Source organism: Carassius carassius, chromosome 8, assembly GCF_963082965.1.
Source record: "Carassius carassius chromosome 8, fCarCar2.1, whole genome shotgun sequence".
NCBI classification, from domain to species: domain Eukaryota; kingdom Metazoa; phylum Chordata; class Actinopteri; order Cypriniformes; family Cyprinidae; genus Carassius; species Carassius carassius.
Genome location: NC_081762.1, coordinates 2,336,215 through 2,347,897, shown reverse-complemented (window position 1 = coordinate 2,347,897; position 11,683 = coordinate 2,336,215). Strand labels below are relative to the sequence as shown.

Sequence of the window (11,683 nt, the reverse complement as noted above, 5' to 3'; positions counted from 1 at the left end):
AGAGAGAGAGAGAGAGAGAGAGAGAGAGAGAGAGAGAGACAGAGAGACAGAGAGAGAGAGAACAGAGAGAGAGAGAGACAGAGAGAGAGAGAGAGACAGAGAGAGAGAGAGAGAGAGAACAGAGAGACAGAGGAGAGAGAGAGAGAGAGAGAGAGAGAGAGAGAGAACAGAGAGAGAGAGAGAGGAGAGAGAGAGAGAGAACAGAGAGACAGAGAGAGAGAGAACAGAGAGAGAGAGACAGAGAGAGAGAGAGAGAGAGAGAGAGAGAGAGAGAGAGAGAGAGAGAGAGACTGACACTAGAGCAAACACAGACAGACGTCTCTCCATCTGTACACTGCACTGCTAGAACTACAACAGAACAGACAGAGAGAGAGAGAGAGAGAGAGAGAGATAGAGAGAGAGAGAACAGAGAGAGAGAGAGACAGAGAGAGAGAGACAGAGAGAGAGAACAGAGAGAGAGAGAGAGAGACAGAGAGAGAGAACAGAGAGAGAGAGAGAGAGACTGACACTAGAGCAAACACAGACAGACGTCTCTCCATCTGTACACTGCACTGCTAGAACTACAACAGAACAGACAGAGAGAGAGAGAGAGAGAGAGAGAGAGAGAGAACCAGAACAGAACAGAAAGATAGACAGACAGAGAGAAAGAAAGACAGAAGCTACAGAGACAGATAAAGAGATAAGACAGAAAGAAAAAAGAAAGAAGCTTGACATGGAACAATAGATATTACGACAGATGGAAAGTGATAGATAGAACTAAAGATAGAAAAATAGATAGAATGATGGATGGATAGAACGATGGATGAACAGAACGATAGAACGACAGATAGAACGATAGATAGAACGATGGATGGATAGAACGATAGATAGAACTACAGATAGAACAATAGATAGAACAATGGATATACAGAACGATGGATGGATAGAACGATGGATAGAACAAAAGAGAGAATGATAGATAGAACGATGGATGATAGAACGATAGATAGAATGACAGATAGAACAAAAGAGAACGATGGATGGATAAAATTATAGATAGAATGATGGATGGATAGAATGATAGATGAATAGAACTATAGATGGATAGAACGATAGATAGAATGATGGATGGATAGAACAATAAATAGAACAACAGATAAAACGATACATAGAATGATAGATAGAATGATAGATAGAATGATAGAATGATAGATAGATAGAACGATAGATGGATAGAACGATAGATGATAGAACGATAGATGGATAGATAGATAGATGGATGGATGGATGGATGGATAGATAGATAGATAGATAGATAGATAGATAGATAGATAGATAGATAGACAGACAGACAGACAGACAGACAGACAGACAGACCAGAGTAACACTTCCTGTTGAATAATCATCACTTCCTGTCCAGCCTGAGCTCAGTTCTGATTGACAGCAGAAACAGCTCTGTCAGTCTCAGTCCAGTCAATCACTCTGAACACTGCAGACTGCAGACACAGTATCTGTATCTCATCAGATCATCTGAGCTGCTCCTAACTGAGCTCCCGAGAAACCTGAGACAAAGCTGACACTTTTCTGCTGAGAGTTTCTCTTTCTGTTCCTGTTTGTTCTCACAGCTCTACCTGGGCTTCCTGCTGGAGTCTTGAGATATTTCCCATTCAAATGCTGTATGACAACTTCACATTTCTCTGAGGACTCCATCCTGAAGAACAACACACACAAACACAAGAAAGACACAGCATGGAAACAGCATTGAGTCGCTTCACAGGTTTAAAAAGACTAACAGCAGAGCACTGATTTTATTAGATGGCTTGTGTGATATAATTATAAAAAATTCAAATACAATTAAAATTAAAAATGAAAAAAAAAGAATAAATAAAATTAATGCATCTCTGTATGTTTTAGATCTTGCAATGTGTAGGTTTACTAGCACAGTGATGACACTGAGAGAACAAAATCAATATTACTTATTTAAAATAATAATAATAATAACAATAAAAACAACAGCAATAATAATATTTCAAATTGGTATGTTTTAGACCTTACAATGTGATTTATTGGCACAGATATAAATTCACATTGGGTATTATATAAAATACAAAACAAAAATTATTATAAACAACATTAATTAAATAACATAAAATAGTAAAATGATAATGAAAAAAAAAAAAAAGATAAATTAACACAGAGATGTACCGTTTAGAAAATAAACATTTATATATAAATGTATAAATATTTAATATAATATAATATGTACAATATTTATTTTAATCTGCATGTTTTATATTTTACAACATGCTCATTAATATACATAACTATAGATTCACACTGAGTTTTATTATACAGTCTTTATAAAATCCAGAAAATGACCCTGTCTACACAAAAACACAAAATATTAATATTTTGTTAATAATCATAAGCTGCAGCTGTTGAAATGAACAGGCTTTTGTTGACCCTCATTAGCACAGAATCAGCACACACACACACACACACACACTTGACTTCTTTGAAGTCTGTTACACACTCAGTGTTACGAGGGTTTGATATGTGAACACACACACACACACACACACACACACACACACACCTGGCGAAGCCGACACCTCTGCTCGCGCCGCTGGTGTCCCGTAAGATCCGTGTGGAGATCACGTGACCGAAGGGTTTGAGCAGTGCCTCCAGCTCCTGTTCTTCCACAGACACGGGCAGATTAGACAGGTACAGGTTAGTGGGGTCCTGCTCCTGCTGCTGCAGACACACACACACACACACACACACACACACACAAACACACAGATCCTTCAGGTTACTTACACACTTCAGTCTACAGGGCTCTCGAGTGTCCTGCATTCACTGTGATACACACACCACACCTGGTATTTCTCACTGAGAAGCAAGGGATACTAGATACTTGAATTAATGGTCAAGGCGCAGGAATATGGAGGGAAGTTCTCTGACAAGGTCATAGCTGTCTCAGGTTATACAGAATTAATACAATACAATACACATTTTATTTCTTTAGCACATATAAAACAACTGCCATTGACCAAAGTGCTTTCCAGCATAATTAATAGGACCCTATGAAATCCGTTTAATTTTTTCCAAAATTTCATTTTAATTTTTATTGTTCTTGACTCTTTTTAAATGGTTAAATAAAACTGCATTAATCAGAAAGCATGTTTAATTAATTAAAATCTTGAAACTTGCAATTTCACATCAATTAAAGGTTTTATAAAAATTGCATGCTATTTTTTTCCTTTCCATATCTTTTATTGTTATTAAATTCTGTGTTGTAGCAAGTATACTGTAAATATTTGAATGCATAAAACTTAATTTACTCAAATTTATTTTTAAAATACCCCCATGTTATCTTCAGAAATTGTGTTGTGTAATTACATTTTTCCTCGTAAAAAGGCCCAGACTTTTTTTTACCCCCCTAGGGCCGGGCTTAAGTTAAGTAGTAATTTAAAGCTTTCTATAGCTATATTTATCATGTCTGTGAGGCATGCATTCACTGAGTTTCGGTTCATTTTTCATTCATCACAAGCGCTCCTGTTCAAGACCGAGATGGCATAAAGCACATCATGTTGGTTTTCTTTATTTTACAAAAGCACAAAGTTTTTACCGCGGGAACCTATTGAACCGAAATGACCGTTATGTTTTTACAACTGATTTGAAGATTTCTTTGTTGTCTGGTCTGAGTATTTAATGGGAGTGACAAAACAGTATGTGGCGATTCTGTAGTCAGATCAGCCCGTAGTGTGGAGTGTATCTCATATGCTTCATACTATGTATCTTTCTGAAGTCAGGTATATTATTATTTACTCAAAAATGTAATTGTGTTGAACACATTGTGCCCCTAGAGCACATTGTATAGTTGTTTGTGTTACTACCTGCGCACATTGGCTAGTTAAGTTTATTCTCTAAAACACCTGAGTGCTTTGCTATGCATTTTAGACCATTTAAATTAGAATAACTGTTACATGTGTGACTCTGTTAAATTTGTTTGTCTCTTGCGTGGATCACGTGGTCGTTCCCCATATGACTACAGTGTCTGTGCAGGAGCAAAGTTGCCACTCGGTTACAATGTGATTCACGATTGCACTATCCTTTCTAAATTGGCTTCTAATTGTTTCATTATGTAATTGACATGATACAATTATAACTGACTAATAATAAATTGTTATATTTGATCTATCCTAAACTCTAGTAAACTGTGAGGAGGCTTTTGTTACAGTAAATCTATGGCTAGGATTGGTCAAACTGAAGGCTGGAGAATGATAGGAGCAGTAGGCACATCATCGGAGACCTTCTGATTTCTGTCTATCACTGCTGTTAGCAAGTTGTATGGGAAAAGACTAAATAAACTACACTTTTGTCATAAGCAAGCAGTGGGCGGCAGGCAAAACAAGTATTAGTCTACCTACATCCTCTGACTAGCATCAGGCTGGCGAGTTTGTGATCGTAAGATCCATGTCAAGCTAGCGTGAGACTTAAAAGAGACATTAGGTCCCCAGTGAACGGATAATTGAAAGTATAGTGAGTCCGGAATAATCAAACATCAAAATTGATACATAATCAACCTTTGTGATCAATATTTTAAATAGAAACATTGTCTAAATTTAATGATCACGTGAAATTGGAGTCAGATTGAGCATAGAGCTAGACTAGGTTTTAAACTAAATCCTGATAAATTCAGAAGCGCAAGTAAAAGACCGAATACGCATTAAACCTTCGACCAGGCGCTGGATTCTGCTATTTGGGCCGGCGGCCGGATCCTTACATATTTAAAAAAAAAAATGCAAGTGATCGTGATTCCGCAAGTGGTTCTACATTTTCCAGACAATCAGTGTAAAGAAACCAAAACTGGAGTAATACTCTCTTTTCTCTGTGCGAGTTAAGTCTGACAGCAGCTTTTATTTTTTATTTTTTTTTACTAATTGAAGATGAGATAAAATACCATGTGAAATACCTATATTTACAGAATTACAGTAATCATTGTGTGACTCTCCAGGAGTTGATAAAACGTAGCCTTCACAACACTAGCAATCTGTTTGTCTAAAACTAAAACCGAATCCACTATAACACCCAAATTCATGACATGATCTGAAACACTTATGTTCATAGAGGCCAGCCTTCTTATAATTTTCTTGGAAGCAGAATTAGAATGGTAAAGGTTAGAATGCTGTTTCCACATAAATTATGTGATCCCGCTGCAAGCACATTCATTAGCAGAAAATACGCACACACGGAGCTGAAAGAGCTAGATTCAATGAATGCTGTTGGTAACCCCTTCATTTTTTTGCATTTTTATTTTACGAATCCTAGATGAAATCGCCTGCCTGTGAAACGATGGTGAGAGCTGATGTTGAGGAATATAGTCAAAAACTCCAACCTTCCAACCAGAAGCCTTAATTTAGCTTTTGCTATTGACATGCAATGATCATACTGTGTGTGTGTGTGTGTGTGTGCTCTTGTTTTTGTGTCATATCAGGACACAACTCTGTATAATGACATGGGTATGACACAGGTATTATAAGGAGAGGGTGACTTATGAGGACATAACCCATGTCCCCATTTTTCAAAACGCTTATAAATCATGCAGAATGAGTTTTTTTGAGAAAGTAAAAATGCACAAAGTTTCCTGTGAGGGTTAGGGTTAGGTGTAGGGTTGGTGTAGGGCCATAGAATATACAGTTTGTACAGTATAAAAACCATTACACCTATAGGATGAACACACTTTTCACAAAAACAAACATGTGTGTGTGTGTGTGTGTGTGAGAGAGAGAGAGAGAGAAAGAGTGAGAGAGAGAGTGTGTGTGTGTCTGTGTGTGTGTGTGTATGTGTGTGAGAGAGAGAGAGAGAGAGAGTGAGAGAGAGAGAGAGAGAGAGAGAGTGTGTGTGTGTGTGTGTGTGAGAGAGGGAGAGAGAGAGAGTGTGTGTGTGTATGCGTGTCTGTGTGTGTGTGTGAGAGAGAGAGAGAGAGAGAGAGAGTGTGTGTGATTTTGTTGTGTAAACAAACGTAAACACACACTCGGTCTCCACACATATGGGCTTTCAGACGCTCAGATGTTTGTGTGTCTTGTTGAATATGATGTAATGTAATAATGAATCAGAGCATGAGAGCAGTGACTGAACTCTTCTCTAATCAGAGGTTAATGTGAGTTTAAATGCTCAATCTCATCTCTCCAAGCTTCATTTCCTCTCGTTCTCTCTCTGTGTTCTTCTCATGAAGAGACGCTCGTGTAAACCACTGTCTCAGAGCAGTCTCTCAGTTACCCAGAAGCCCTTGCTGCTGTAATTAAATTATGCGGAGTCAGACGGCAGCATTAGAGGAATGCAGATGAAGCATAAGACACATTTATACTCTACACTATACTTTTACTGTCTAGCAGAGTCTATACTGAGACTCACTAATAACTGGTATGAGGAGAAATAACTCAGCTTTACAATCAATGCAAAATCCTCCAGTATAGTGATTGTTTTCAATGATGCATAATTCACACAGAGCATCATGGGAATAAATACAAATCTCCATTCCTATGAAAAACAGCACAGCTTCAGGCCTAATGAACGCCGGATCCTTTGATTAGCATCTCATTATCATATGATTAGTGAAGCGAAATAATGCAGAAAAAGACTATGAAATCAGAACATACAATATTGATATTTTTCATGCATGTTTCTGGTCTAACTGTGAATGGTTTATCAGGCCCTATCAAAATATCAGTTATTCTTGTCGAAATTGTGACAGAAATATATTACTATTGTACTGAAAAAAAATTTAATACCAATCTATAATAAAATAATTATTTAAACCTTATTTTTTAAGGAATAAAGTTAGATTTTTAGGTTCTTCCATGTTCTCATAAATTGGTAAAGAAATTTTAATTTGATTAAAAGATTCGATCAATCGATAATGTTTTATGCATTCATTTGAATACATGATAAAGTTTCATATTAAAAAATCATATTATTGTAATAAAAAATAATAGTAATTATGACTTATGAAAGTTTCATTTAACCATTAAAATGGAATCCAAAAAAAGATTGAACAAAACAATTTTGTAAATAATGATAATAATAATAATAATAATTATAATAAAATAAAATGGAATTTGAGAAAATACCCAAATGTATTAAACACAAATAAATAGTTTAAAATAAAATGTTTTTAATAAACTATTAAAATAAAAAAAAATTAAATCCAGAAAGATGTATATGAAGAAAAAAAAAACAGAACTTGGAAAAATGTTAAATTAAATTTAGGATCAAACAAAATGTACTTCCCAGGGCCCCAAAAATGACATTTTTATTCAACTTTTAAAATTGCGTGAGTTTTATGTAGTAAAAACATTTTTTACTACTGAAGCAAAGTCTAGTTAAACTAAAACGAAAAAAAAAAAAATGGAATCCATAACATTTTTAATAAACAATTAATTTGGGGGGGAAATAAGACCCTAGAATTATCAGTGTGCAATTTTCTAAAGAAAAACAATCTTTCATCAAAGTTATTAACTTTCTCCGATCCCCAGCAAGTTTCATCCCCCTGATGTCATCTGGCTCAGTTCTGAAGGGCAAACAGAGGGAGTTATGGGTACCAGAGGAGACAGATGCATTATGGGACGGTTCCCCTGCCTCGCTGGTTTAATTACAGCTCAAGCACAGAGACAGAAACACCCTCCGACTCTCAGAATCATCAGACTGTGTTCACATACAGCAGATTCAGAGCACGGTTTACATGAGCCACATCATCACACACTAAAGAGACCAGCGCTCAGTGACACTGACGAGAGACAGAGAGAGAGAGAGGAAGTGTTCACTGAACATCACGCTTCAGAGAGCTAATCCAATGCTTTTCATTCTGAGAGCTTGTCGGAAAAACAGCCAAAAAATAAAACCATAAAACATTGGAAACAGCTGTTTGAAAGGTTAATATTATATTATTTTTAATGCGTTTTTAAACAAATAAATGCAGCATTGGTGAGCAGAAGAGACTTCTTCATGCATCTGTTATATAATGAGAAACATTCACCAGCTCTGAAGGAGAAGACAGCAGTTTATCCTCTCACTCTGAATCATCACTGACTCAAACTTGTAATATTCAGCACTTGATCGAGTCATATGCAGTTTAAACCGCTGTGAGGATGCTGAAGGATGAAGATGTCTTACCTTTGCCATCTGTGCCTGCACACCGGTGGCCTTCAGAGACGACACGGCCTTCTGCGCCGCTCCTGGACACTCAAAGTCCACAAAACCATAACCTACAGACACACACAACATTAATGTGAGGTCACACCACCAGCCTGAACACTTCATAAACCACCAGAAATAAAGAAAAACATTCCTGAAGTCACCGATCGGAGTTCATTTGCTGAATCTTATTAAAAAAAAAATACATAAAAGAAATGCATTCACCAAAGCCACAAAACATTCTAAAAAAAATAAATAAATCAACATCACAAAATTGTATAACATCTAACTTGTTTAAAATTTTTGGGATGTTTCATAAATTAATCATTAAAAAGTGTAACACTAACTAAAAATATACATATGAGTGCAATGTGCACGTATCTGAAGTGATGCCAATTATCATTACTATAAACATTGATCGGTTATGATTATGCATGACAAGTTTTTTCTGTATTCAACATTTTTGTAACATTTTAGACAGGCTCTTTAGAAATAATAGAAATAACTCATTTAAAATGCACAGCACGTTAAAAGATAAACCAGGTCACAACTAAATCTTAGTGTGACTTTATTATGATTATTACTGAAATCTGCAGGAAACTCAGAAGCACACAGTTTCATTGATCTGATCAGCAAATCTTCAAAAACAGACAACGCCAAAGCCTTACATTGTTTTTGTCCTGAAGAAAAAATATCAAATGAATTGAAGACTTTTATGATTTTTGTTTTTCAAGTAATATATAGAGGAACATTCTTACAAACTTCTTGGAAATGATATTTAGAGATTTCTTAATTTCTGTAAGACAAGACACACATAGGTAAATCAGATCAGATTTCAACATACTTCTCCGAACTGAGTGATTACATTAATTGCAAATAATAATAATAATAATAATGACAACAATAATTAACTAATAGCATGCACTTCAAGAAACTAATTCTGAACTTTTGTAAAAGCCAGGTTCAGTTTGTTTAGTTGACATAAATAGAGTGAAAGTTTGGATTTCTCTTTTTATCACTCCATACATTTAGAAAATACTGTCAACAATCAGAGAAAAATACATTTTCACCTTGTTTTCAGGAATGAGATGTTGTTTAAAATCAAGCAAATGATATATAGACAAACTCTCCAGTAAAAACCTTCAGAATACAGAGAGGGGGAATAAAACTCAGTTTGTGCTGCTGAATTGAGAAAAAAAAACTTTTAAAATATATCTATTGTATTTGAAACCTTTAGACTTAAATAGATAAAGTGCAATCAGTGTGAATTATGTATGAATAAATCTCTCAGTAAAAATCTTCAGACTAACAATAGACAAGAACAAGCGTGTGCTGCTAAAACAAAAAGATTTAACAAAAAAGATTTGAAGATGTAAATTGATATTTAAATCTATAAACCCAAATGCATCCAAACCCACACTTAAATGTATATTTTGTATGTTTTCTTTCATCTAGTCTGAAACAGAATGTCATGAAAAGCCAAACAGACTAAAACCTAAAAAAAACACTGACAACACTCTTAAAAATAAAGGATCCAGTGATGCCACAGAAGAAGCATTTTTGGTTCCACCAAAGAACCTTTTAGTGAAGAGTTCCTAAAAGAAGCTTTTCGAAGAACATCTAGAACCTTTTCTGCATTTGAAAGGTTCCACGGATGTAGAAGCATTGATGCCAACAAACAACCTTTACTTTTAAGAGTGTAGTGCATGAAAAATAATGGTTTATAAGATGATTTTGGAGAACCCAGCTCCAGATCCACGAGCGGATCGTGTCTAAATGCAGTCAATCTTTCAGGAAGACCAAGACCCATCAGAATCCATTCCACTGCGCTTCTCAGAGATATGAACAGAACGTGTTTTTCATCATCACAGCCCAGCGTTGGAGAAACACCCTTCGACTTCCCGTTTCTCCTGACCTCATCCATCAGCGCACGAGCTGAGAGGAAACCCACAAACCTGATTAATGACTTCTGAGATATTTATGAGCGGTCGTGCTTTCCCACAATCTTTTATTCTCCATCACACCTTCATTCTCAGGGCTGTATCAGCAGATAAGGGTCACACCGGTGTTAATTAACATTTCAGGCAGATTAAATGAACACACACACACACACACACACACACACAGTCTTTGGATTAAAGACTGTGACCCTCTTCACCGATCAAATCCCCAAATACTTCCTCACGGACACACACTAGGAAAAAAAATCACGCAAGCGGAAAGTTTTAAGAGGGAAACACGTGAGAAAAGGGTTATAGAAGGGCTAGTTAAAGAAACAGGAATGTAGCATGCAATTAGCATGCACACTAGTTATAAAGTATGCATAATGTGCAGACTATGCAAATTTTCTGTACACATAGACAAAATCTGCCAAAATGTGCAGAATAAAATTAGAGCACACTGTGTACTGTATTTATCAATGCAATGTACTACAAGGTTATATTCAACATTTCTGTATTGCTAAAAATGCTGACTTTATTCACACTAGAGTCACTTTCTTAATTAAAAATCTACAGTTTGCCATTTAAATCTTTATCATAGTATACTGCATGCTATTTCACATTATAATAAGTGAAAATAAAACATACTAAAGTTCATACCATAAATACCATTTTAGTCTAGATTTATACTTTAAAACTATGTTTAATGCCGCGTGCTGCTTGCAGTTTCTTTAGTTTTCACTTTTCACAAGCTCTGATGATAAAAAGCCACAAATAAATGAATACATAAATAAAAATACATCAAAGATGATATATTCAGGGGTAATGAACCAGTACATTTACATATAATTTAGTTCTAAACTTAGTTGTTTGTCATTTTTCTTTTCTTTTTCATTTATTCATTATGTTATATTTAAGCTAAATGAAAATGTCCTGTAAAGTAGCTGAAATAAAACATTTAATACGTTTAATTTAAATAATGATATATTTACAACTTTTTAAAGGATTTAATTAACAATAATAACCCTGATTCACACAGGACATAATCAAACAAGAGCACAACATCATAAAATCCCTGCTGAAGAAACGATAAATCATCCCTTCAGTAACAAAACTGCCAGATGATAAATGATAAACATCTTCACAGAAGTGATGATGATGAAGATCTCTCACAGCGGACAGTAAACGCTGCGCTGAAGATGATGATGATGAATGTGTTTTACAGACTCTCTGAAGCTCAAACTCTTGATATAGTCATCCTGAAACATCTAGATGAAGCTCATTCCCAGTTCATCTGTCACATTAGTGGTTTATCATTATATAATAAAATAAAAGCACAGAAACAGGGGTTTACCTTTGCACTGGTGTGTGTTTTTGTCCAGGATGGCCTTAGTAGACACGATTGTCCCATAGCTGCGAGGAGAAATGATAAACATAACTAAAAAACATAGATCCAAAAACATTGAGAGTATTTTTATACAGTTTATACAGAGATTTTGTTTGACTATTATTTTTGTGTATAGTGGCCGTTCTCATTCATGTTCTTTCAGTATAATTTGTTATAT

The 11,683-nt window shown here is 35.5% G+C and overlaps 1 protein-coding gene across 3 annotated transcripts in view; it reads right to left on the bottom strand.

Annotated features, from left to right (window-relative positions):
• LOC132144963 (RNA-binding motif, single-stranded-interacting protein 3-like) overlaps positions 1-11,683 on the bottom strand; it is a 49,226-nt gene that overhangs the window by 11,495 nt on the left and 26,048 nt on the right. For 2 of the 3 annotated variants that reach the window (XM_059555583.1, XM_059555581.1), the window contains exons 3-6: positions 11,473-11,531; positions 8,158-8,249; positions 2,576-2,733; positions 1,611-1,690 (exon numbers count right to left, since the gene is read on the bottom strand). In XM_059555583.1, the coding sequence (XP_059411566.1) occupies positions 1,611-1,690; positions 2,576-2,733; positions 8,158-8,249; positions 11,473-11,531 (389 nt within the window). The remainder of the gene's footprint in view (positions 1-1,610; positions 1,691-2,575; positions 2,734-8,157; positions 8,250-11,472; positions 11,532-11,683) is intronic. The other variant, XM_059555582.1, reaches the window with a different exon arrangement.